Here is a 27,684-nt window from a genome sequence, read left to right on the forward strand (position 1 = left end):
ATTAATAAGCAAAAGGGTTTGGCCATTGAAGAAGGATGCTAAGATTTGCACTGTAGAAGGGTCACTGGTGGTGGTGGTGGGGGGAGAAAAGCTGCACTCAGAGCACCCAGGTGAAATGCTGACACAATAGTGCAGGTGCTAAGTAAGGACGACAGAGATGAGGGGAGGCATTCCCACTGATGGTCTTTGTCAGATAGGAGGCCACCAGAAACATCTTCAAAGACCTCCGAGACTGGGTACCTATGAGAACAGTAATCCCATTGCCCCCCCCCCCAAAAAAAAATAGACAAGAAAAGAAAAAGTAGAATGAAGGAAAATTGGGCAGGGGGTGAGGAATAGGTTCTGACGTTAGTGTTGGCCTGGAAAATGGTGCCAAGATACATAGCCAGCCCCTTTTAAAAACTTATCAATAAGATCCCAAATCCCTAGCCTGTAATTCTATGGACCTTAAGGCTATAGACCGTCATATCCATCTTTGTATCCCTGGACTCTAACACTGCTCCCACCACACAGTACACAGTCAACATGTTTGCTGAGGAAACAAAACAATAACACAACATAACCTTGAAACTCAGAACAAGTTCCCCATTAGACACATTTTTAAATTATATGTATTTTTAAGAAAACAATTTGCACTTTTGGGGATACCTATGATACGCCTTGTATTAATTTCCAGTTCAGCAAGACAACAGTAGACATAAGCTACTCATGAACAGAATGTGGGCATACGATGTCTTGGTATCATGTGCAGTATTATATATATTAGCCCAAGAAACACTTGGGCACATCTATTCACACCACAACTTGTTGTTTCCTCTTTTGCCCTGACCTTTGTGCTTGGGTTGACTACAGGCCTTTAGTATTACAGTCAATGGAAAAGTCTTGAGACTTAACAAGGAGCTGCACTACAGAAGTCCAAGTAATTCTAACATAGGAAAGTGATTCTCAACAATGTTTCAATGCCATCAATTTGAATCAGCAAGTGGACTCTATATAGCAAAGCATTACTGCCCTCTTAAAAAGAATTCTACCTTTTTAGAATCACAAAGGTATGAGGTATAAGAATTCCTTCCTGGACAATTACATGGCTTCACAAAGGTTATCAAAAGCTTACAATGTTGTACTTTGTCCAGACATTTATTGCACATACAACAGAATTTAACCTATTGAACAGTTACACACTTGATGAGCAGAATAAACCTCGACTCATCAAAGTGCTCAAGTACTACAAAAGTGTCCTTAAGAAAATAAGTAGTGCTATTTTAATATAGAACCATGCTATAAAGGTGGGGTCCTGCAAGGGCTGTGAGGTGACAGGGCCAGTCTGTCACCAAAGGAGACCATGCAAACTGAACTCACTTCCCAGCTAATCTGCCTGCCAGTGAGGTGTGCCTTCACTGTTCACATTGCACTCTGTACATGGTGATATGAATGCAGAATCAGCACATTTAATATATGTGTGTATTCTGTACTACTTCTTAAAAGATACAAAACACCTAGAACTTAACTCATCATATTAAAAAGTTAAAAAATTACAGTTTCCCAGTTTCTCCAGCAAAGCAATGCCTTAGAGTTAAAATGATGGGTATGTGTATGTGTGTTTGTGTGTTGGGGGAGGGGTCTAGCATAAAGAAAGGCCTGGCAGGGGAGATACCATGATCAAGAAAGGCTTAAAAGACATAACCAAAAACTGTAAAAAAAAAATACCCTTGAGACAAACTATAATATTTGAATATAGAATATTATATGATATCAAGAAAACGCTGTTACTTTTTTTAGATTTTAATGGCAAGAAAGTTATTTCTAAAATTCTAACCAGTTGGAGATACATTTGAAGATTTAAGGGTAAAATGACATGAGTCAAGGATTTAATTTAAGGTATTCTATTTTAAAAAATGGATGATAATGAGAAAAAGAGATGAACAAAATGACAAGATACTGACAATTATATTTAGTATGCTGGGTTTTTTTTTAGATATTTTTTAATTTGAAAGTTCTCCTAATAAAAAGGTTGCTTCTTTTCTAATCATAAATTTCAAGCGCAGTTCTGTTTTCTTTTAACTGGAAGTTAAGAATCAATAAAGATTCATGCCTGGAAGTCTTTTACAATAATGCTAACAGAGTTCTTGAGTCATGTTTTCCATAATCTCCATAAATGTGGGTATATTGTGCAATTAATATATATTTCTCACCTTTTCCTTTGTTCTTAGCTCATCAAACATTTGTTGAATTTCTAGCTTCCAGTCATCTTGCATGGAATGAAAAGATTCCTGAGGCATTTCGGTCATAACTGTCCCTTCAATAGCCGTCAGTTGTTCAAGAATTAAGGCAAATGAGGGACGAATGTGAGGGTCCTGTTGCCAGCATTCTAAAATCAATAAGAACCACATTAATTCCATGTCTCAGTATGGTTTGGATTATCAGCCCATGCTGATTGTGTCTGCTGAAGATTTTAAAAATCAACTGATAATGGTTTGGAAATTTTATTTTACACAGTGACCAGATCGGTGGCATGCATAATATTTACTATTAGGTAAGGCTCTTGTTGTTTATCTTATACAGCATCAGTATGTGGGTGTAAGCAGTCCATGCCTTACCATGAACCCTGTTTCAGGGGCCTAAGCTACTCTGGCCAAGTAATTTATAGATACAGAATTCTAGAACTCAACCCAAGAAAACCGAAGTTTCTAAAAGGTTACAATCATAAGAGAGGTTCTAAGAAATGGCCTAATAATGAAGGAAGGTAACTAGCTGCTTGCAAAAGGAACCAGTTAATTTTTAAAAGACAAGCATCAAACAGATAAGGTCACAGCAAAACCATGCCAGTTAAGATCATGAAACATTTTTGATCATGACATAGAATTTAAAATAGGAGAATGGAGCCAACTAAATTTGGTCTTCGAATGCTACTAGTGTACTTGGTGAAAACTTTATTACCATTTGGTTGGATTTTATACATAAATGAGTCACTGATAAAACTAGATTGGTTTTTAAAAAGTTACTTAATCCACCAATACTCTACCTGACATCTTGGATTGAAGATAAGTTTTCTAATTCATAAACTAGGATAGTTGCTTAAAAGCATTTAAAAATCAGAATCACAGAAAGTACTGTTTGGGTTAAAAAATACCCAGATGTTCTCCTGAGTGATTCCCCTTGCCAATCCAGAGACACACAGAAACAGGTGTGCACAAATACCTTTCATGAGCTTGGCAAATGGCTCAGGGCAGGTGGATGGAATGGGCAAGGTGAGCTTATTGACTGCTACCCCATAAGCCACAGCGAGCCCATCAATGCCACGGTAGGGGACTTCTCCCGTGAGCAGCTCCCACAGTAGGACTCCGTAGCTGCAAAGCAAAATCGCCATACAGTTAAATAGGCTAAATGATGACTTTTCCTTATGACACAGGTGGTGGGATAAACCCATCAGAGCCCTCATCCAACTCTCATTAAAAATCTTCTCTTCCCACAAAATCCCTAAGTGACACTTATCCTAAGGTGGGAGGTGGGCTCTTCCAGCAAACCGCCCAAACACATGCAAGTATACACCTTCTCAGACATCAGCTATGCATCCATTACAGGAATTAAAACTATCGAATGAATAGGAAAAGTGTAGGAGAAATACATAACTGAATTAAACCGGGTCGAGGACCAGGTAACACTTCAATGTGCTGGTTTTAATGTTTCTCCTTCTATCCCATTTTTCTATTATGGAATTAAACCGCTTGAGGATGGTCAGGACACTGAACACTCTAACTCCACAGAAATCTCATTCTTTGTACCACAGGGCTTAGATGAAACCATGCTGGATATTTTTATTTTATATTTTATATTTTTATTTTATATTTTATATTTTTTATTTTTATTTTAATTGTTTATCTTTCTGCCTCTCCATTAGCATTTTAATGTTTCTACCATACTGTTTAATAGTTAAGGACAAAAAAATCAGCATGGGCCTCCTTGTGCCTGCTGGTGGGACAAAACACATCCTCTTTGTAACTTTGTATCCCTTTGTACCTTAGTTTCTCTTTATCTTTGTCAAAACATAAATACAAATTATCTTTTGTTAATACATAAAACATCAGTCACTCCAGAAGTCCCTTTTGATTTTAAATTGAAACATATAAGCAACAGTCATATTTATTTTTTTTTAATTGTACTAACATAACTAGCATGGTCCTATATACATTTCTAATCTTTGAAAACATCATTAGCTTTAAGTTTCAAAAGAGTTTGAAATTTAAAGGGGTAACTTAATTCTCATTTCTTATGTTCGTTGCTTATATGGAACATTAAAGCATAGTTTTCACAATAGCAGACAGAAGGTAGTAAAATATGCCTAAAGGAAATTCAGAAGAGCTCGAGTAACACACACACACACACACACTCACAAAACTATTTAAATTTGGCTATGGAATTGACTTCTGGGTCTCATTTGATTCTCTTATGATCTAAAGAGATGTGTAGGGACTCAGAGCTTCACAGCTATAATAGAACAAGCTGTCTATGGAGATCTGGTCTGCAAAGAGCTGGAAACTCTCTGGACTTCAGGTTCAGGTCACCCCAGATATGATAACCTCTCATTTAAAGACCTCTCCATTGGTGCCTATTGGACTCTAGACTATCTATGAAAAAACATTCAGAATAAGAATATAGAAACAACAGAACGTGCCCAGTCAATGGGGATCCTCCAGCTGATGTTTTCTCAGCTCTAAGTGAAGCTGTTCGAGTTCAAGGGTCCTGAGACCAGGCTCCTTCCCTGAGCCGGGGGAGTAACAGGGCACCCGTGGAAGACAACTGAACCTAGAAGCAGCAGACTTGTTTTGGGAGTATCACTACTTACTAGTTATGTCTCCACTCACAAAGTCCTTAACAGCTGATTGTGAATTAACTGATCTGTAAGTAATAGTGATGACTGCTCTACCCTCTCAAAGTAGTGTTTCATACTGAAAAAAATGGGGGAAATTTATTTAAAAGTGTTTTTAAATTATATAATACTATAACTATTAGCAATTGAGTTGAAACTAGTATTTTTCAAAGATTAGTGTTAAGAAAAGAAACCTGTTTAGTTTCTTAAAAAATATTTACATTATGGTTCCTTAGCAGAGATACTTTAATTGCAAGAATAAATAAATTTAACTCACAGATCAATCAATAAAAATCACCTCAGAGCAGAGAACATAAAATATCCTTAAGATCACTGAAAACTGTCTAAATTCAAAGCCACTTCTTTGCTATTCTCATTAGCACATAACAAAACTAAAATAAACAATAACAACAACCTAAATTTGCTTCTTGGGAGTCTCAGAGAACAAATAATTCAAAACAGGTCATTTTTCTAGAGAGCAGAGGGCTTACTTTAAAGACCCACATGGGGAAAAAAAACAATGTGGAAAAAATAGAAATATTTTGATGGGACTATTCATAGAATATAATGCATTTTCTTTTGTTCTCTGAAACTGGGTAGGAAATAGTATAAATAAAGCTGCGTCCTGAGAACTCAGGTTGCCTGATAAGCAATGGCTGTGGTTGCAGGAACCTGGCTCCCAGGCCCGGGATATGAGTATGTTACTTACTAGCTTTATAACCCTGAGGAAATTTCTTAATGTCCCAGTGCTTGCTCACTGGCTCTGTGGAAGTGTGGTAATCTCAGGAGATATTGTAAAAATCTAATAGCAACGACTAAATTACTTTGTGCTATAATAATCAGTAAGGAGGGAAAACAGAGAGATGATCAGTGAATATGCTAGTAAATGTACTAGTTCCTATGCTAGTATACTAGTCCACTGCACAGAGTAAAGTCACCTCTCTTGAATGAAATTATTTTTATGTGCATGTTATAAAAGGAGATTCTAAAGCAAAGAAATGTGCAATTCAGAGAGAGGGCCTTCCTGCCCTTCCGCATCCTGACATCAAGGACTTGAGTATGCTTTAGCAAATTAATGCACTCTACAGGTATGTGGAGATGTTTGGCCCCACAATTAGGTGGCTCTAAAAGTCAGTAGTTTCTACTCCTTTCCACAGAATTTCATGTTTTTTTCCCTCTTCTTATCACCTACCTTGTTTTCAGCTGCCAACTTTTACCAACCTAGAAACCCTCTTCCCTCTTCACTAGCTACTTTACTGAAAATCAGATAATCAACTTGTAAAACAGTTAGAAATAACTGTTTGGTTGGAATAATCCAAACTGTTTGGGATAAGATTTGGAAATAATCAACAAAACTAAAAGGCAACCTATGTAATGGGAGGAGATATCTGCAAATGACATATCTGATAAAGGGTTAGTGTCCAACACTATAAAGAATACCTGATGTATTCTTATATCTTATATAAGGAACTCATCAAACTCAACACTCAAAAAATAAACAATCCAGTCAAGAAATGGGCAGAAGACATGAACAGTTAAGACATCCAAATGGCCAACAGACACATGAAGAGATGCTCAACATCACTCATAACAGGAAAATATAAAACAAAACCACGACAAGATACTACCTCACACCTGTCAGACTGGATGAGATTAATAACACACGAAAAAACAGCTGTTGATAAGATTTTGGAAAAGTGGAACATACGGGAACCGGAAAAAAAGTGAGATGGAAATGAAAAGAAAGAGAAAGAGATGGAAGTGAAAAGAAAGAGAGAGAGGGAAGAAAACCATAAGAGACTTTCAGTGATAGAGAACAAATTAAGGGTTGATGGAAGGAGGTGAGTAGGGGAGGGGCCAAATAGATGAGAAGCATTAAGGGGGGGCACTTGTGATGAGCACTGGGTGTTGTATGTAAGTGATGAATCACTGAATTCTACTCCTGAAACCAAAATATATAAATAAATAGATAGATAAGTAAATCAATAATAAAAATTTATTGATATATAATCACCATAAAAAAAAAGAAACAGATTTTGAGAGATCTCTCCAATGAGTGTATGGACTTAAGGACCCCTGTTTGGGCTAGTTTTAGAATTCTTTTTGCTTATTTCTTGATTTTCCTCTGTTCACAATAGATGAAGTGCTATAAAGCATTTATACAGATAGTCCAGCATTTACACAGTTTGTAACTATACAGTTTATAAAAGGAGCACACAAAGTGAAATGGTTATAGTCTTAAGTAATATTATTTTGTTTTTTTGTTTTTGTTTTCATTTTTTAGTAATGTTACTTTGAATGTAAAACTGATGCATTGATGAATTTATTAGTTGAGTCTTGAAGTATAATTTCTCAAAGGAATCACCTATTTCACTTAAGTATTTTGGTGTTATAGTATGACCCCAAAACTATCATAATTAAATCAAGAAAAACACAATGTTTTATAAGAACACATCTGCTCAGGCTTTACCAGTAGAGTCTAATTCATCAAGTGAGGGATGAGGTTCAAGCCTCTGTGTTTTTCAAAACATTCCTAAGGCACTCTGGAACCCCAACACAGTTGATAAATTTATTTTTTTTTAAGATTCTATTTATTTATTGATGAGAGATACAAAGAGGGAGAGAGGTAGAGACATAGGCAGAGGGAGAAGCGGGCTCCCCGCAAGGAGCCTGATGTGGGACTTGATCCTGGATCTTGGGATCACGCCCTGGGTCAAAGGCAGGCACTCAACTGCTGAGCCACCCAGGCATCCCAGTTAATAAATCTCTTAAAAGCCATAAGTAGAACAATTAAGTTATATTTAAAATGCAGAGGATAAGCTTTAAATTTAAAGGAATTTTTGGGGACTTATACCAACCAACAGGGCTCTGCTACTAACTTGGTATGTGAATTTGAGAGAGTAACTTCTGTTGCATCCAATGGTTAAGGGGGAAAAACAATTTTTGTTGATCACAAATTTGCAAGTCACATCTGAGTTCTCATAGCAATTTTACTACTTATCAGATATAAACTTTTAGCAAATGACATTTTCCCTCTCTGGAGTCTTGACTGCTTCACAACTACTAAGATGGTAAGAATCACAAAGTCAGACACCATCAAGTGATAGTGATGACATGGAGACGTGGGGCCTTGATGCACTGCTGGTGGGATGAAAGTGGTACAGGTGCTTTGGAAAACAGTCTGTTAGTTGCTCAAATGATGAGTTACTGAAGGGTATAGCAACTTCCTTCCTGGTGCAGACCCAAGGGAATTAAAAACCTGTGTCCCTATAAAAACTTGTTCATGAATGTTCACAGCAGAATTATTCAGAATAGCCAAAAGGTGGAAATGATTCAATCAATGTCTATGAATGGATAAAGAAAATGTGGCTTATCCACTCAATGGAATATTACTTGGCAATAAATAGGAATGAAATTCTCATTCTACAACTTGAACCTTGAAAACATTATGCTAATTGAAGAGGCCAGTCACAAAGGACCACATATTGCATCTATATGAAATGTCCAGAATGAGTAAATCTAAAGATACAAAACATAATATTAATGGTCGCCTGGGACTGAGAGGGATAGGGTGTGGGAGTCATGGCCAGCCAAGCTGCATGGATTTCTTTTTTGGATTATGAAAATGTTCTAAAAGTTGATTATGGTGATGAGTACATAATTCTATGAATATACTAAAAGCCAGTGTATTGTAAAGTTTAAATGGGTGAGTTATATGATAGGCAAATTATATCTCAATAAAATCATTAAAAAAAAAAACAGAAAAAAATCTGGAATTTTAATACTACCTACAGAAGATGAGCATTAAAAAAAGACAAGTAAGCTCCTGGTACACCGTAACAGAGTGAATTTTCTTTGTTGCTCTATTATTGATAGCATCTTTATGTCCCAATGAGACACAGCTGAATGGAAAATCCAGCTGACTTGGGATCCCATTTGGTCCAGCCCTCTATTCTCAAGCTGGAAGCTTTAATCTTTAGATGATGCAATCTACAAAATGAGGGAGCAGATCTAAATTCTTTCTCAAGCTTTTTCCATGAAATTACTGTCTGTTAATAATTATGAGAAATCAAAATTTTACATAAAAAAAGAAAGAATGTATTTTTGTTTATGGACAGGCCATGCAAAATCTTGGCATTACCGTTAACTCAAGTCATAATCCGTTTTAATCGAACAAGACGGTTCTCCTATCAAATGGAAGTCATGACAATAAAAACCTCAAGTTACCTGTTCCGTTGTAATTACACCTTGACCAAAGACACAGAATCTTCAAAAAAGATTTTGTATTCTCCATTACACTCAGTTACTGAAAACTCTGACTCTTTTAAAGGGAGTGTAGCAACCAGTTTCTGCAGACATCTGTAAAAGCAAAAAGTGTGCTGCTTACCTCCAGATGTCACTTCCTTTAGAAAACAAGGAAGACTTGATGACTTCAGGCGCCATCCAGGCATAGGTGCCTGCTGCACTCATTTTGGTAGTCCTGTGCCATTCTCTCGCCAACCCAAAATCTGTAATCTTCAAAGTTTTATTGCAGAAGTCATCATGCTCTATCCTCTCAAGTAGCAAAACTAAAAATAAAAATAAAAAATAAAAAAAAATTGAGAATTAAAAAAAATAAAAACGTGGGGTATTTTCACATTCTTATAATTTTATAGTCACACTGTTTCCTTGGTATTTAAGACAATAATCTTCACTTCAGTCAGCAGAGTAAATGAGAATGGGCTTGTATTTCACTATCTTGCCTTACTTACATCACCCATATCATAATCTTCATCACCAATATCGTAGGCCACTGGTGCCTGCAATTACAATTTTTTTTTGAAAATCCATAGGCACAACACAGCTTAGCACTCTTTATGAATGTTTCTCTTTATGAGAAAGTAAATAATTTCTAAGGGCAAGAAACATTTACTGAGGTATCACAGATAGGATCAGAAGTCTGTGAGAGTTTCCCTAGTAAGAATATAGTGTTTTCTTCCTAGAAGTTAGGTCCTGATGTCAATGCAGAGCCTTTTCTACTGAATGTATTAACGAATATCACAACTGATGTGTTACTATAAATTATTATTATAAAACAGTATCTTACAGTAAACTTGCAAAATGCGTATAGATTTTTTAACTCATAAGGGTATTTTATGAGCTAAGATTGCTTTACTAAAGCTCAAAATATAGCAAGAAGCAAAAACCCTAGAAAAAATCACCCTGGATGCTTGTTTTCCTAGGCCCCAGCCTCCTGACAAAATACAGAATGCTCAAGAACAACTTCCGGGAGCAGACCTCCCGCCAGAGTCAGCCCTGAGCTCTCAGGTAACAGTAGCTATGATAAACACACTTCTCTCTCTCCTCATCTGCACCCACACACCCTGCCCTTCCCTGCACCTGGGGTTCTTCTCTCCTTCCAGCGGTTGATTTTCCCCCTATCACCATGCAGAAAGTTCCTTAGGTTTTCCACATGGCTCTAATGCAGCCCCCCAACCAGGTTCCTCCTTCCCATTTGCCACAAAGTGAAGGGTTTAATCCTACTGTTTCTGCTGACTGACTTATCTCATTCTTTCCTTAAAATCCTGCATTCCAACTTGTGGCTCTGCTGTTCCACTTGACCTGAATCCCCCTTTCCACTTTCTCTGTCATCATATCACTTCTGGCCTCATGGCCACATACAGGAATGACAGTGGCCCTCATGGGGCCAGATTTACTTTCCTAAAGTGTCATAGCTTTCCTTTATTTTTAAACCTTCCACACACAAACTACTGATATACACAATATGCGTGAATCTCAAAACAGTCATGCTAGGTGAAAGAAGCCAGAAGTAAAAGGTCACATGCTGTGATTCCATAAGTATCCTGGACAGGGAACAGAAATCAGATCAGGGCTTGCCAAATGCTGAGGGCCCAGGCTTCACTGCAAAGCTACACAAGAGAACTTTTTGGGGTGATGCAAATTCTCTGTCTTGGTGATGATGGTAGATTATACATATTTGTCACAACTCATCAAACTGAACACCCTGAGAGGGTGAATTTTGCTGTATGTGAGTTATATGGTAATAAACTCTCATTAAAACAAACACAAACTTCCATGATTCTGTGTAACTCAGAGATAATGTCAGCACTCCAAAATTGGGGTCACCATAGCCTCTACATCTGCACAGCAGCCTACATTTCAAACTATACCATGTGTTTCTTCCACTTAAACTCCTCATCCAGCCCAAATAGTGTCCTTTTGATGAAACTATTGAAATACCCATTAAGCAAAAGAAATGATTCCTGCTTCCATACTCACACGAACCTCACAAAGCATAAGGTACAATAAGTTCTTGTTTTCACCTGTGATTTCTCCTCCAGACTATTAGCTCTGAGAGAGTGAGTGTATGAGTGAGAGACAGAGATAGTGAGAGAGACAGAGATAAAGATAGAGTTGGTAGGGAGAAGAAGATGATGAGGACAAATATGTTCAATTCATATTAATATTCACGTATCTGCTCCATGTCTCATCTTTGTTCAGAGCATATGCTGGATGCTTGTGGATGAACAAAACATGCACGTTCTTATACTTGCCCTTTGCTCATGCCATTCCCACCTAGTAGAAATGACAACAAATTAATAAGAGAGTTGCTAACAAGGGCAGAGTTTCCTATATGCCTTGCATACATCCATTATTTCATCCAATTGTCATAAAAATCCCAGGGCATAGGCCTTCATTCTCAGAGGACAATTTATACTAAAAAAAAAACCATAGCAACAGTATGAATCCACTTAGACAATAATCCCAATTTCAGAGTAAATAGGATATATGGGGGATTGCTATTCAGGTTTTACCTTGAAAAATAAAATGAAAGTAAGTCTACTTCATCCTTCTGTTTTTTAAAAAGGGCCGTTTGTGTCATTATTGCAACTACGTGCTAACTCGTAGAAGGATAAAAGCAAAACAGGTGTGGGAGGTCTTTTAGAAGAAATTATCCAAACAAAATTGGAGAAAAGCATAAGACATTCATCTTTTTTGATTTCTGGAACATGATCATAAAGAGGACCATTTCCCCAAATGTTAATTATAAGAATAATTAACATTTACCAAGAACATTCAATTTGTCAAACGCATTTACACCTATTTTAATCATAAAATCCACACTGCAATACAATACAATAGGTATATTACTACTACTTACTGTCTGTATAGATAAGGAAGCTGCAACACAGGCATTATGTAAGCTGTCCAAGGTCACATGTCTAAGAAGCAGGGAAGCCCCAGCAGTCTCACCCCAGAGGAAGAGACTCCCAACTGCTGTCTACATTGCTCAGGTGAAAAGCTTTTATCAACTTCTCACAAGAGCTTTTTTTATCCTTTGGAGAAATCTCTCTCCATTCAGGTGCTCATTCTCTTCTTTCTGATTTCCTATCATTGGATAATTACCAACTGATGTCAATGGAGGCAGTATGCATAGTGAGGAAGGACGTGCACTCCAGGGCCACAACTGCTTGGTTCGGATTCCCTGCTTCTGTTTCTTTCCCTGTCATGGGAATTGTGATAGCCGGTACATCATGAGGTTGGAGTGAGCAGGAGATGAATACATATCAGCTGCTTAGAACAGTGTCTGAAACAGCAGTTTGTGAAGATTACACACACACACACACACACACACACACACACACACCCTTTTATCAATATATTAGAAAGTGTTTTTAGTAAGTTTTTAAAAATCACTTTCATGGACTTCAGGGAATCTTTTATCTTTTTCAAGACTTAAAAATTTCACTTTGTAATGGATTAGTATTTTATTTGCCAACTCATATTGTCAAATGTTTACAATATTAAACAGCCATAAAAGTCAAAGAGTTAATGCAACTGGAGAGAGCCAACACTAGATTTAGACATGAAGAGGAGTTTGAGTGGGGATTTCCATAAGTTGCCAATACTGAAGAAATACCACTGTGTTGTAACATTTCTTTCCCCAACTGACCTCTAACTATGAGATTCAGAGAGCAAGGACCCCCTGTTCTATGATGGTCAGCTTTAAGGGGGTTTATATTATATGCCTGTCCATTATGATACAGTTGTTAAGTAGCAAGGCCAAAATTCTACCATTTTTCCTACTTGTGATCTCAATGCTGTACCATATGGTACACTGTGTATATACAGTGAAGGATGGAGGGGGAGACTCACTCCTGTTTGGAATAACCTTTTATTCTTTCCATTTATCTACACTCTACCAATTCTCAAGGTCCAGCTTCCTTAGGAAAATCTTCCAGAGCATCCTACAAAATAGTGACTATTTCATTTTTCTAACCACCTATTACCCATATATTACGTTGTTTTGTCCATTATCTTTTTACCTATGACTTATTACCCTAAATTTATATACAAAGCTGCTTAAATCCTATGATCTGAATCTTACAAATTTCCCCTATATCCCCCAATATCATCTAACAAAGTACCCGCTACACTGACTGCTCAACAGAATAGTTGGTATTAGTGATAATTATCACCAGTTCTAATACTAGGAATATTGACTACCATTTATTGATCCTCTTCCATGTATAGTTGTTTGCACACATTTAATATTTCATTTCATCTTCATACCATTCTTTGAAGTGGGAATTGTAATCTCCACAGTTAACAGTCTAGAAATGTTATCAAAAAAGTATGTGGCTAACAATATAGAGCCAGATTTTAGATCCCATCTGCAAATGACTTCCCCAGGCTTCTGCAAATTTGATAAAGCTACTGCTTGTAAGAAGGGGACAAAACAACCAGAAATTTCATTTTGTAGATCACTTAAGAGATTAATTTTTGAATTTTCCTTCCTTCCACATCAGCTTAGGGTAAATTTTTTTTCTCAGTCCTTACTCCTCACAAATATCAAAAAACCCAAAAATCTAATCCCTCAAAAACCTAAATATTTAAACCACAGAAACAAACAAAAAAAAATCAAATTAACCAGGTACTTCAGCAGCAGTATTACATTTTTCCGCTATACTACTGATTTCACTTTTGAAAAAAGTTTATTTATTTGAGGGAGAGAGAGCATGAGCGGGGGCAGAGGGAGAGGGAGAAGTAGACTCTTGGCTGAGCAGGGAGCCTGATGGGGGACTCAATCCCAGGACCCGGGGATCATAACTTGAGTTGATGATAGTAGATGCTCAACCAACTGAGCCACTCAGGCACCCCCTAATTTCACTTTTAAACAATGGTTATTCTTATCACCAAAAAGAACCCCAAATTAATGATCAAAATGGCTTGCAGTTCTATTGAACTCTGTTTTCCAAGACATTTTCATATGTGTTTTCACTCTTAGAAACATCCACATAGGAAGGCACGAGGAAGCACTGATTAAAACAAGAATAAAACTGATTGCCCCGACAGCCCTGGGGGCTCAGCCGTTTAGCGCCGCCTTCAGCCCAGGGCGTGATCCTGGAGATCGGGGATCAAGTCCAATGTCGGGCTCCCTGCATGGAGCCTGCTTCTCCCTCTGCCTGTGTCTCTGCTCTCTCTCTCTCTTTCTCTGAATAAATAAATAAAATATTAAAAAAAAAAAAACTGATTGCCCCTCTCCCAGCAGAACCCAGGAAGGCCTGGCAGCCCTTGAGAAGCAAAGCCAACAATGCCCCATAATCAGTGAAAACAGAAATAAAAGTGGGAACTAAAACTGAAATATTTAAAATTGATTGCTTTCTAAATACATGTCAGGGCACAATGTGCTAGAGCAGCCACAGTACTGACAGTTTTAGAACACCTCCCCTGTCCTCCCCTCAGCCCAAATTTCCACAGGAGCTAAGAGCCTCCACACTTTCAACAGAAAACAAGTTAAAATAACATTGTGAATGTCAAACGTTTGGAGTTCCATGAAAGCCCCATTGTTTTGGATTCAATTTCAGAGGTGTTCAGCAGAATTCCTGAAATTCCTTATCTTTTGGGCAAAGTGACCGAAACCAAAAATAGCCAGAGTCCCGACAGGTAGATTCAGGCACCTGGCCAGGTTTCAGCCTAAGGGCTCCAGGTTGGCAGCCAACTTCCGCTTCCTGCCCTTGCCCAGAAGAGCCCGAGCGCACCAACCCGCCACCAGCAATCATAATGTACAGACCAGGCAAATAAACTTGTTTGGCCACAGAAATGGTGAATTCTTGTGAGTAACCTAGCGACGCATGTTTGAGCCCCCTTTGTGAGACTTCAGTGAAGATTTCTGACCCTCGTTAGCTCTGTTCTTGAACAATCAGCCTTTACAACCTTGTACTTAGTCTACTTATTCAACCATGAGGCACTTGGTTTTTCCGGCTCCTTTGAAGTTGCACATTGCCATTTTCAGAATTATAGCATATAATGTATATTTTTTTTAAAAAAAGCAATTACACTGTATCCATTCTATTTTCTCAACATTTATGGGATTGCTGTGTCCAAATTCCATTTGAGTCAAATGGGTTAGTTTACATTAATCTTTAACTAGAAATATATTACCCAAAAAAAAAAAGGTCCTAAGAAAGAAAACAGGTTTGAAAAAAGCAAAATGTCAAAGAATATAGTATTAATAAACAGATTTTTCTCACTCTAAGGAAGGTTACTCTGAGAATTTCAAGTCTGAAAACAACTACCTATAGGGAATAAGTGCTAACTTTCTAAGTTTACTGAACAGTACCACATTTCACACATTTCTTTCCATCTATCCCTCACTGGCACCATGTTGCTTCCCCCAACACACATTCCACTCACTCACTCACCAGTCAGTGGAGACAAATGCAAACTGTCCCCCTGGCCTTCAAGCCCCTTTTGGGCCTCATTTGAAATGACCTTTCCAGGTCTTCTTGTGCCCTCCAGGATGAATGCTGCATCCTAACAATTCTGTGTCCTACTGGCCACCTCTGAAAAGCATAATGTTGCTGTATAGAAAGCTCTCCCCTCCCATCCTCCATAAAAGCAACACGGGGTGGGCACCCCACTTCCTGATGGGCATCAGGGCTTCGGCACCGCCTTCCCACCAAGGTGTTAACTGGGAGGGCATTTCAAGTCCATTAGCCTTTGGAATCTCCAATTCCCCCCCCCCAAAAAAAAAGAACACCTCACTTCCTCACTCTCCTCCTGCTCCAATATTACAGGAGTCAAACAATACCAGCTCCTTTGGGGGGCCTTCCCCGTGACCTCAGCTAGAAGCTCCCATTTCTAACGCATTGAAGTTGTATCATGATGTCGTATCCTGCTTGTTCCTCTCGTTTCTCTGATTAAATTATAAGCAGCTGGAGGATAGAATTTGCACCTAATTAACCTTATTTACTGATTTACTAAGGCTGCAGAGCAGCTAGCTGCTCTGTAGATATTTGTTAAATGAATGGGTACATCAATGGTGTAAGAGAGGAAAAAGGGAATAGGAAGAAGAATGAGTTATCGGCTTTCTCCCGTGAGGTCAGCAGCTACTACAGAAAACCAGCTCACCTCTGCACTCCTGAGACAGTATTAGGAAATGAAGACTATTTTAAAGAGAATTACAACAGAATAGTTTTTCTGAATTGCTATCTGTCTGCAGCATTTGACACAGCTGATCATTCTTCCCTGAAACACGCTCTTCACTGACCTCCAGAGCATCCAGGGCCCCCTGAGGCTCCCTTTCCTTTTCTGGTTCCTCCTTATCTCACTGATCTCTCATTACGGACTAGGGATGAGGGCCTCAAATCTTGGATATATCTATTCACTCCCCAGATAATCTCTGCCCACCTCAGGGCTTTAAATACCATCCATCGGCAGATGACTCCTAACTGCTGACCTCCGCCCTGGTTTCCCTTCCATCTCTCTCGATGCGCAGCCAGCTTAATCCTGCTACAGAGCATGTCAGATCCCAGACCTCAGTCCAAAACTCTTCAGGGTCATGCTAAAGTCAAAGGTCTCATAAGACCCCGCCTGACCCGAGTCTCCATCCCCCTCAGGTCCTTCAGTCCTCTCCTGTCACGCTGGCCTCCTGCTTTGGAGAGTTTGCAGTTTCTAGTCCCTCTACCACTCTGTCCTTCCCCAGGTGACTGTTCCCACTCTCCTTCCGGTTTTCCTGATCAGCACCTTTCCTGGAAGGCCTTCCTCACCCATACAACCAGAACTTCAACTGCTCAGCGCAACAGATTCACCCTCTTCAGCCTGAGTTTTAGTGTTTCTACTGAGCACTTACCCACTCTCCAACATGCTACATCTTTTATTATTTCTTGTTTAACTTTGGTGTTGCTCACCGGAATGTAAATTCCAGGGGCGGGGGGAGGGGAGGGGCGCGGAGATCGTGTTTCTGCTTTGCTCATTACTGAGCACCAAGAGCTGCAGAGGGTTCCTGGCACATAGTACGCAATCGATAAACAGCTGTCGCATGAATGAATGAGTTAGCTTACTAAATACAAGGAGATGGACTCCTATAAAGAAAATAAGAGACAGGGTCGACTAAAATGAGCTTCATATTGCTCTTGCACCAAAAACAAAAGCCACTGTACAAACCTTTTCATGGACATACACAATGCTCAGTTTCAATGAGAAAACTTCATACATTTCATTGTGTGTGCAAATATAGTTCAACATTTGTGTTACCTTAGTATTTCTACAAAGTAGGTATAAAGCAAACCGAGGGAGAAATTCTTCCACGATGTTCTACACTAATGTACTAGTGAACAGAGAGTCCTTTATGATATTATTTCATTCAACATTTGCAGAAAACTTGAGACTAAACTCCTTCAAATCATCGTAGGCCAGTAATAACTCAAACATTCCTATACGCAATCAAGATACTTCCCCAAGTGGCATGCATGTGATTTGGTCTTTTTCCAATAGCTTAGAAAAGTGACTAGTAATGAAACCTGGTAGTGAAACAGTTACAATAGCAACATAGTACTTCATGCCTCCTCCTTGACCCTCAACTTATCAACCCAAGTTACAAGCAGACCTGCCAAAGCACGCAGATGGCAGCACTCCTACAGAGAACAAAGCTCCAGACTGTTTCCTCATACTGCTGGCTGGCCTGAATCAAGCAAATTAGCCAAATAAAAAAGACCCTCACCCCTACGCAAGATGAATAAATATATGACTACATGGCACTACATATTGCAGAATGACTAATAATGTTCTTAAGGTTACAAAGAGTTGTGGAAAACTTTTAGGTATCAATGAGTTCACACACACACACACACACACACAAAGGAAATATTCAAAGCACTCAAAGTGTTTCTGAACAATATATAAAAATGAGCATAGTCACCAACTTACACTTAGATTGTGTCTTACAGTTTATTAAATACTTTGACATATATACCAGGTGTCAGCAAACTACGTCCCATGCACCAAATCCAGCCCAATGCCTATTTTCTAAATAAAGTTTTATTGGAACACAGCCACACTCATTTGTTCACATACTGTCTGTAGATGCTTTTGGCTACAATAGCAGAGTTGACCAGTTGCAACAGAGACCTTATGCTCCACAAAGCCAAAACTATTTATTATCTGAATCTTTACAGGAAAAGTGTATCAACCCCAGGAGTACACTATCTCACTTTATCTTCACATCACCCTATTCAGGAAGCCAGGGCCCTGAACCCACAGCTGGTGAGCAGTGGAGTCAGAGGGCAAACCTCAGATACCACAATGACACTATTCATCACCCAATGTCAAAGGGACAAATGCTTAGAGAGCTTCCGTTCCCCAGAAACACAAGCCCATAATAGGCCACCCGTACTCTCACCTGGTGCCTTCAGTGGCAACCGTGCAATTTCATCAGACACTTAACTGGATTTGAGATCCAGGCTGTGTTCATGGAAGGATTTACAGATCAACCCAGATAACCGTAAGAAGAGACCCACAAACCTGGTCCTTTGAATGGTAGCTTCCAAACTTGGCTCTGCATTTAAATCATCCAGAAGCTTTTTAAGAAAATATATTGCTGCATCCAAAGCTCAGATGTATTAATGGATGGATACGGTCAGATTAGTGTTAAAGCAAGTTAGTAAAACAGTAATGGTAGAATCTGTGAGTATGCAGTGAGTATGTAAATGCTCGCTTGAAGTTCCTTCAATTCTGTACTTCAAGATTTTCTAAACAAAATGTCAGGAAAAAAAAATTCATTGCTTGTTCCCAGCCAAGGTCACCTAAATCAGAACATCCAAAAGTGAGATAGAAATTTTATTTTTTAAAAGCTCATGAGGAGCTTCTGATGCTTTGCTAGGATTAGGAACGATTGCTCTAGAGTGCTATTCTTTGCCAACAGAACTGATCATCTAGCTTAGGGGGTCTCAAAGTATGGTCCAGGGACCCCTGGGCATCCCTAAGGTAGCAGGAGATTAAATACAGAAACAGATATGAACATTCATTTGTCTTCCTATTAAGTGTAGCATCAAAGTCATATGTTGTATGAAGCAATGTCACTCTCCTTCCTAAATTTCTTTTGGAAAAGAAGTTTTTTTTCCCATTGAATATGCCATGTTAACATGTAATGGGTCTGTTATTTTTATATTATTAAATATTTTTATTTTATTTTATTTGGAGGGGAGGGGCAGAGGAAGAAAGAGAGACTCTCAAGCAGATGGTGACACGGGGCTCTATCTTACAACCTTGAGATCGTGACCTGACTGAAACCAAGAGTCAGATGCTTAACTGACTGAGACATCCAGGTGCTCAAATTATTAAATATTTTTATTTTCATCATTTTAAGTTTCAATAGCAATAACCCACATAAATAAAAGCTCTTTGGGGTCCTGATAACAAACATGTGAGAACTGTTCATCCAGGCAATAGATGGAGAAGATAAATGCTCAAGTTCCAGGATTAGAGGCTCTAGATTCAATTCTCTGACAAGCCAAATGAGCTTGATAAAGGAAACTAAACCCTGGCTTTAGTTTCTCCTTCTGTAAAATGGGGATAAAGTACCTACCTCAAAAAGCTGCTGCGAAGAATAAGTGAGGATTGAGGTGGGGCAGTACCCAGTGCCTCATAAACTTTAGATATATGTGAGCCCTTATTCTCAATACAACTATTCCTTGGTTAAAGCACTTGAGAAGAAGCAGTAGTTGAAAAAGAAGAATTTAAAAAAAAAACTAAATTCACACTGATTGGAGGTCTCCTGTACAAATTTGTTTCAAGCTCCAAAATAAAACCAGCCTGTCTAGGAACCCTTCCTCTGCCCCCTAATACCCTTTATGGAGGTGTTTCACCTTTTGGGAGCTCCTGAGGGCTGAGGAGCGTTTGGAGACAGTCACTTTGATATTTGGAGTGAAAAGTCATCAGCCTGGCATGGTAAATCTGGTCACTGTTTTTTAACTATAGTGAATCAGAGAGAGAAAATGCCCTAAACTAACTCACAAAATGAATATTGATTTTAAAAACTAGGTTCCGGTCATAAATGATAAACAATTTACGTCAAGCCAATGTCTAAGTATTTTAATTTTTACTGCCCTACTGATAATCTATGATAGTACAGTCATAAAGCAAATTATCTCAAGTTTTTTTTTTTTTTCGGTACAGATGTTAATCTGTCAGCAGATCAGACCACTTGCCTCCTTAAAACCTCCAGTGGTTGTTAGTATGGCCTTCAAGTCACCCACTCACTGCTGACCACATGCTAAATGCCTGTTTCCTTCCCAGAAAACCCCTTTTCTACCTTTCATTCTAGCTGCACCCAACTACTCTTGGTTCCCTAAAAAAAGCCCTATGTTTTCATGCCAGTTCCACAAATGCATTTGATGGGTTAAAGAAACCTCAAACTTATTTTCCCTCCAGGACTCTGTCCATCTCCAAGAGGAGGATTCAGTAGACAGTATCAGAAGTCAAGAAATTCAGGCTCAATGAGGTTATACAACCTGCCCAAGGTCACACAGCTCGTAAATGACGACACCAATGATGGAACACAGGTCTGACAGACTTTGAAGGCAATGCTCCTGCCAGTAACTGCACTATAATACTTGGGTGCTAGCGCAAGAAGAGAAAACAGGGCTTCCGGACACCTTCTGACACGGACAGAATGGTCTTCCCTTCTCCTCTTTCCTTCACTGTGCTTTGATAACACTTGACAATGACTGCAAACATGACTGGATATGTAGAGTGAAGAGTAAATCTGTATAATCCAGAATCAAATAACTGACCCCCCCCCACTTACAACTATAAAAGAAATGAGTGGTGGCCTAGTTATTTTATATATTATTTCATGCAAGCATGAAAATGGTAGGGGACGGCGTGGGGACCATTTGTCATTGCTGCTCTTTTAAAAATATATCCTTTAAAAATATATATATATCCTTTAGCCTTTTTTTTTTTCAGAAGCAGATTAGTTCTTGCCACCATTGGGGTATCTATACTGATCTCCTTGTGCCCCTAGAAGTGGGAAGAGGCCATGGCATGAAGCTACATGTCTGGAGTAAAAGATCAGATGAGAGGAGAAAGAAGATGTGTGTTTTTAAACTGATAATAGCGTAATTAATAGCTCCTCCAGATCACTCCAATGAGCTATTTAAGGACCTTATTTGGAAATTACATTTCCTATAATTTTCTCAAAGAGTTCCTTTATTTACACTGTATTAATGAGAAAAACTAAAAAAATTGGATTTCTTTCGTAGTTTGTTTTAGTAAGCGCTCTAACCATTTTTACTATGCATCACTGCATAGCTACTAAGTATGTCTATTTATTGATTGTAAATGCCATTGCAAATAATAATATATAATAATTATTCGCCAGAAGGTTTAAAAAGATGCTTAATCATTGAAATAAGTATAAAAGTAGCCACCAAAACTTGTGGCTCAGTTTCTCATGGAATGTTAATTTTCACTAAACTGCCACCAAGACCACAACAGAGTAAGCAATGTTAAAAAAACAAACATAAATTATGCCATACCATCTTTTTTTCAATTCTGAATTATGCCAGAATAAACAAAACACAGACTAAATTCAAATAATTCAAACCATCCTCAGTAATTTACATATTGTACTAGTTTATCTTCACTCCTCCTTGGTAACTTCCCTGAAAGCCTCTTCTGTTGCTAGCACCCTGGGTAAAACCAATGTGTTGTCTGGTGGGAGCAACCTCCATAGCCTTCACATAGGCTAATTTTAAGTACATCCTCCAGAGCAGTCAAAGTAATCTTATAAACATAGAATCAGATCCCACCGCTCCTCTGCACAGAATGCTCCTAGCTCTGGACAGACAGCACTCAAAGTGACCCCCATGGGTCATGGCCTCAAGCCATACCATACCTACCTCTATTCCACCTCTGCCTCAGCCTCCCAGCCTTCCCTCCATTCCTCGGGAAGTGGGGCTTATTATTCTTCACCCTCCCTTTGGCCTGGATCTTTGCTTGACTTATTCTTCCTCCTTATCCACATCTATGTTGCACTCCTCAGAGCGGCTTCCATCCATCAACCCAGTCTGATCTGATCGGCACCCTCATCCTCAGCCCCATCACTATCTACCCTGATCATGCGTATTTTCTCAACAGCACTTACTAATATTTGCCACTGCATGACTGTTGTCTATCTTTTCTACTAGACTATGCCCTATGCCAGCGGGGATATTGTCATCTGGTTCGCCACTGTGCCCCCAGGGTCCAGAAGTGATGGTGGGGTGAGGGGAGGGCTCAAGATATATTGAATAAATGCACTGTGATTTTTCTCTCTTCTCTGCATTCACAGAAAACTGGCCATGTTCTCAGGAACCCAAAGTTGCTTCATATTCTTCTCTAGTTGTTGCATATAGATAGACTTAGCAAAACATTTTCTATACACTTTGCATCCTGGGAGTGACAGGGCCTAGCATATTTTAACAACATAAGTAATGCTTAAAATTTGCTAATTTGGTTCAACTTTCAGTCTTTTGCTGTTAGAAAAGGAACAAAGTTGCTTGTGCCATCACAACACAGCTATTATTTCAACATAAACACTGTCTCCCATATATGATAAAACTTTTAAAAAGACCAATGAGAAAAGACCAGGAAAATATGTCAAGAGCCGTATCTTTCTATGACAAACTTAAACATTTGTTTTAAACAATAATTTCAATTAGCCTGGTTCCAGGTAGTTTTACACTGGCTCTTTGTGGACTCCAGCATGAAGATAAAATTCAATATTGATTTTTAAAACGTTGTTTACATTATCATTAACTCACTACCACCATTAGCAAATAACCAATAAATTCAAACAAAACACACTGTAATAGAGCTTCATCTGTTCTCAAAAGTCTGAACAAGAAGTTATAGTTTCAAGCACTACAAGAGAATTGTCTTGTAGTGTCTGAATTTATTCATTCAATAACGCCAGAGAGCAAGGATGAGCCAATGTGCTAGGCACTGGGATTTGCACATTTTAGACCCTCTGCAAAATGTTCATGTTGTAGTAATTTTAAACTATAGTAATGGTCATATTGTAACAAATATTTGGCTAGGCTAGTGACCAAACCAATTATGTCTTTTCAGAGTGCAACAATTTAAAGCAAGGGAGACCTTGACTAAAATGTTTAGAAATTAAAATGCTCCAGGAAGTTTGGTAATTTCTTTTAAGCCTGAAAAGGCTTTTAAAAACTAAGTTGCAGGATATAACCACCTCCCAATGACATATCTGCCATCTGCACAGTAGTCTATGTTCTGCTGTTCAAGTTTCCTGCTGTCACTGAAAACTATTTAACCATGTTATTATTTGGGGGTCATGTTATTTCTTTTTACTATTTAATAGTATCAGTCCTTTGAAAGTTTTTAATTCATATAAAAAGGTTTATGATTGGAATATGGATTAATCTACCCATCTATGCTTTTACAAACATCAGCAAACATGTTAATAGAACAGATCATATGGACCTCAAACATTATCACAACCCAATAAAACAGACTAAGCATGATGAGGAAAATCATCGTTACAGTCCCTTTTGCTTTTTGGTCTAAGGACCAGTCTAAACCAAGTCATTTGCCTATGTTAGTAATCTGATGTCCTGCAAGAGAATGAGTCTGTAGAATGGCAGATGTTATGTGTATCACAAAACAAATGCCAAGACTGAGAAAGCAATGTTGTTCTTTTTTACTGTCCTTAAAAGACCTGGTTTTGCAGAAAATAACCAGCAGATAAAGGCTTGCAGGACATCAGTGGGCAGAGAGCTTATGGGACCCACAGAGAGGGCACACAGGTCTCGTTCGATGGCAGCAGGTGAAACACAACTTTCAATGAAAGCACATTTTAGGAAATAAGCACCCATTGGTAGTGAAGACTGTAGGGTTTGAAGTATTTACAAAAATAAGTACATGGAAAACTGCGCTCTTTATTGTAACACAGTCCAAAAGCAAACAATTCCAGAGTCCTTTATGTGGCCTCTGTTCAAACTCTAAGAACACACTCTCTTATGCCATATCTTGTTTGAATTTGCATCTAACACTTGAGAAGTTGTAATCTAAATTATAAGGTTATAATTTATATTGAGGGTTAGCAGGAGTCATAAAATAACATCTAAAACAAGTATCCAATGCTTGCATGTAGTTACCAACACTTACACATTCTGACTCCCATAATGAAAATGCTATCTTGGTCACTTTCAAGCGACTTTCAGGGCTGAAGAATTGTGAATAGTAAAAGGGATTTACACAAACATAAAACAAATACATCATTTCTTCTTGTCACTCTTCTTTCTGCAGACTTGGGGAAGGACAATGTTTCCGTTTGGGTTAGCACCTGTCCCAGCAGGTTTTACCAGGGTGAAAGACATGCAGCTGTAGTAGGTCAATGCCAGTTCTGGCTGCATTTTTAATCTTTCATGCGATTTCACCCCATCCTAGGAATATCGAAGAACCAAGTTTGAACAGCGATCCCATTACTGTTTTATAAGGTGAAATTTAATAGGATCCATGTTTAGCTCATCTGTCAGTTCTCTACTGACAGCTAGATAATCCACTCTGACTTATAAACCTGTAAACGATACAGGTCAAGTCTTCAAAATTTCAAGTACCTGTGTAAGGACCAAGAGCTTGCTCTGGGCCAGCAAGTGTATATTGGCACAAACTGGTGTTTCTTGTCCCGAGAGGATTCATCAACACTCAAGCCACCAAACCAATGGTAAAGTCATACTTCATGTGCAGAGATGTCTGAATGAAAAAAAAGTCTTTGGAAGTGTCAAAGGACATGAAGCCGTATTTAAAGTGGTAAAGAGAGACTTCAACTCAGCGCTTGTAAGCTGAAGGAAAAGAGTGTGATGAAGCCGAGAGGGGGGGCTGTGGGTTCCTCATAATCTGAGGAAGGTTCCAGTTCGCGCAGATCCAATTGTTGTACCTAAAGGCCAAACAGCACCGCGAGGTTTCCAGAAGATCCAGCTATTTTACAACTGTCTCATCAGCAAGCAAGTCTGATCTGCATTTCTTAAAAAAAAAAGGAGCCCCCAAAACAACATAGCAAAGTCAAGGTAAGCGTGTCACGTGCCCCAAAGCAAATGACCAGGGTCTAGCTGGACCTCCAGGCCCTGGAAGGGCAGCGCAGGTGGTGCTGCTAGCGCCGGGAGGCTGACCCCGGCCTCCTTCCACCTGGCTCTAGGGTGGGGTGGGGTGGGGAGGGGCCGGCCCAGGGCCAGCAACGAGGTGGGCTTCGCGGGGCAAGGCTGAGTCCCCCAACTCTCCCCGCCGTCGGCCCACTTACTGTTGCTGGACTTGAGGTCCCGATGCAGGATGGGCACGAAGGCCTCCTCGTGCAGGTAGAGCATGCCGCGCGCGATCTGCACCGCCCAGTTGACCAGCACGTGCGGAGGGATGCGGCGCGCGCGGCGCGGGCCGGGCGCGCGCGGGTCGGGGCTGGCGGCGGCGGCGGCCAGGGCGCGGTTGAGCGCTCCGCCGCGGGCGAACTCGAGCACCAAGCAGAGGTGCGGCTGCTGCAGGCACACGCCGCGCAGCTCGATGATGTTGGGGTGCCGCAGCATGGCGAAGAGCCTCGCCTCCCGCCGCACGCTCTCGGCCGCCGCCGCCGCGTCCTGCTCGGGGTCCCGGCGCGCCGCCTTCACCGCCACCTCCTGGCCCTGCCAGGTGGCGCGGTACACCTGCCCGAAGCCGCCGGCGCCGATGAGCTCCTGGAGCTGCAGCCGCGCGAAGTCGACGTGCACGGGCGAGCCGGGCCGGGGCGGCGGCGGCGGCGGCGGCGGCGGGAGGCTGGCGGCCGGGCGGCACGGCGCCACGTAGTTGGCGGGGAAGATGCCGAGGCGCCGCTGCACCTGGCCGGCCCACCAGCCCTCGTCGCCCGACACGGCGGCGTCCTGGGACAGCACCTCCACCAGCTGGCCGCGCCGCAGGCTCAGCTCGTCCTCGCCGCGCGCCTCGTAGTCGTACAGCGCGGCCCACAGCCCCGCTCCCGCCGAGGCCGAGGCCGAGGCCGAGGCCGAGGCGGAGGCCGAGCCGCCGGAGGAGGCGGACGACGACGACGCGGAGCCAACCGGGCCGCCCCGGCCCGGGGACACCGGCCTGTCAGCCGCACCCTCGGCGCCCGGCCAAGCCATGGGGGGCGGCCGAGGGGCCGACGGCCGTGCGGGGCCCCTGGCTCAGCCTGCGGGGCGGCCGGGGGCGCGCATGGTCCGGCAAGGAGCGGGGCGTCGGGCTCGGGGACGCGGGGATTCACGGGCCCACTACCCGGAGGCGCCGGCCTCAGCCCCCGTTCCGCCTCGGCCGCCTCTGCTGCTGCAGCGGGCCCCGCGGCCGCGGGCGCTGTCGCACCATGGTGGCGCGCTGGGCCTGCGGCGGGCCTGCGGCTGGCTGGGCCTAGCCGCTGCCCGGCCCCGCCCCCGGGCCCGCCCCCAGGACCCGCCCCCAGGACCCGCCCCCCGCGCAGGCCCGCCCCGCCCCCGGGCCCGCCCCCAGGACCCGCCCCCCGCGCAGGCCCGCCCCGCCCCGCCAGGACCCGCCCCCCGCGCCGGCCCGCCCCGCCCCCAAGGACCCGCCCCCCGCGCAGGGCCGCCCCGCCCCCTCGGGGCCCGCCCCCAGGACCCGCCCCCCGCGCAGGCCCGCCCCGCCCCCCAGGACCCGCCCCCCAGGACCCGCCCCCCGCGCAGGCCCGCCCCGCCCCCTCGGGGCCCGCCCACACCTCCGGTACGCCGCGCCCCCGAGGCCCGGGAGGCAGAGCCCGCTTTGGCTGCACGAGGTCTCCGGGAAAAATTATTTTAAACTAAGCCAAGGGAAAGGCTCTGGGGAGTCCGTGGCTCTCCGAAGGCAGTGCGGCGGCCGAAGAGGACCGGTGCGCCGGGGCGTGACCCGAGGGAGGAGGTTGCGGCGGTGGGAGGGGCACTGCGCATCCCAGAGCAGGTAGCCCAGCTCTGGCCCTTTCCAGACTGTGGGCATTGGAAACGCACCGCGCAGCACGGAGCTGAGTAGGTTGCAGATCGCCGCGTAGGGGCTGCAGCCCTATAGGCCCCGAAGCCCCTTCTTCGTGACGGGTAACCCAGCGTTTGCCTTGACTGGTTCCTCCGGTGGGAAAAGGCTGCCTGCCCCCTGTGAACCCGCAGGTTTGGGTTCAGGAAGCCTTGGCCACGACTGAGTGCTAGAGTTCTTGGATGTATCTCTTCCCAGAAATGGCGAATAGAGCAAGACAGTCTGTGCACAGAAGCTCCAGTCGTCCCTGGTGTGCTGACTGGTCGTTTGCCGGCGTGTACCTGGCGCTGCGCGCGGACCAGTTGTGTACACGGACATTCTGGGAAGCAGGGCCTCCACCCTTCTCCGTTCGCTCTGTGCAAGGAACGACAGAGCCTCCGAACACAGATGCAAAGTGAAGCTTTTATGTCTGGGGGCACGGATCATTTCAAGTCTTAGCGATACAGTGGAACTTTGGGATTTTCTTGCAGGATCGTGTTTTCTTCTCTGTCATTTTTTCCATTATTATTATTTTT

The 27,684-nt window shown here is 41.7% G+C and overlaps 1 protein-coding gene across 2 annotated transcripts in view; it reads right to left on the minus strand.

Annotated features, from left to right (window-relative positions):
- MAP3K21 (mitogen-activated protein kinase kinase kinase 21) overlaps window positions 1–26,329 on the minus strand; it is a 51,779-nt gene extending 25,450 nt beyond the window's left edge. Inside the window, exons 1-4 of one of the 2 annotated variants that reach the window (XM_038533886.1) lie at window positions 25,458–26,329; window positions 9,255–9,435; window positions 3,199–3,347; window positions 2,193–2,368 (exon numbers count right to left, since the gene is read on the minus strand). In XM_038533886.1, coding sequence (XP_038389814.1) covers window positions 2,193–2,368; window positions 3,199–3,347; window positions 9,255–9,435; window positions 25,458–26,304 — 1,353 coding nt within the window. In that variant the 5' untranslated portion in view covers window positions 26,305–26,329. The remainder of the gene's footprint in view (window positions 1–2,192; window positions 2,369–3,198; window positions 3,348–9,254; window positions 9,436–25,457) is intronic. The other variant, XM_038533887.1, reaches the window with a different exon arrangement.
- Between the last annotated feature and the right edge of the window lie 1,355 nt (window positions 26,330–27,684).

This window comes from Canis lupus, chromosome 4, assembly GCF_011100685.1.
Source record: "Canis lupus familiaris isolate Mischka breed German Shepherd chromosome 4, alternate assembly UU_Cfam_GSD_1.0, whole genome shotgun sequence".
NCBI lineage: Eukaryota > Metazoa > Chordata > Mammalia > Carnivora > Canidae > Canis > Canis lupus.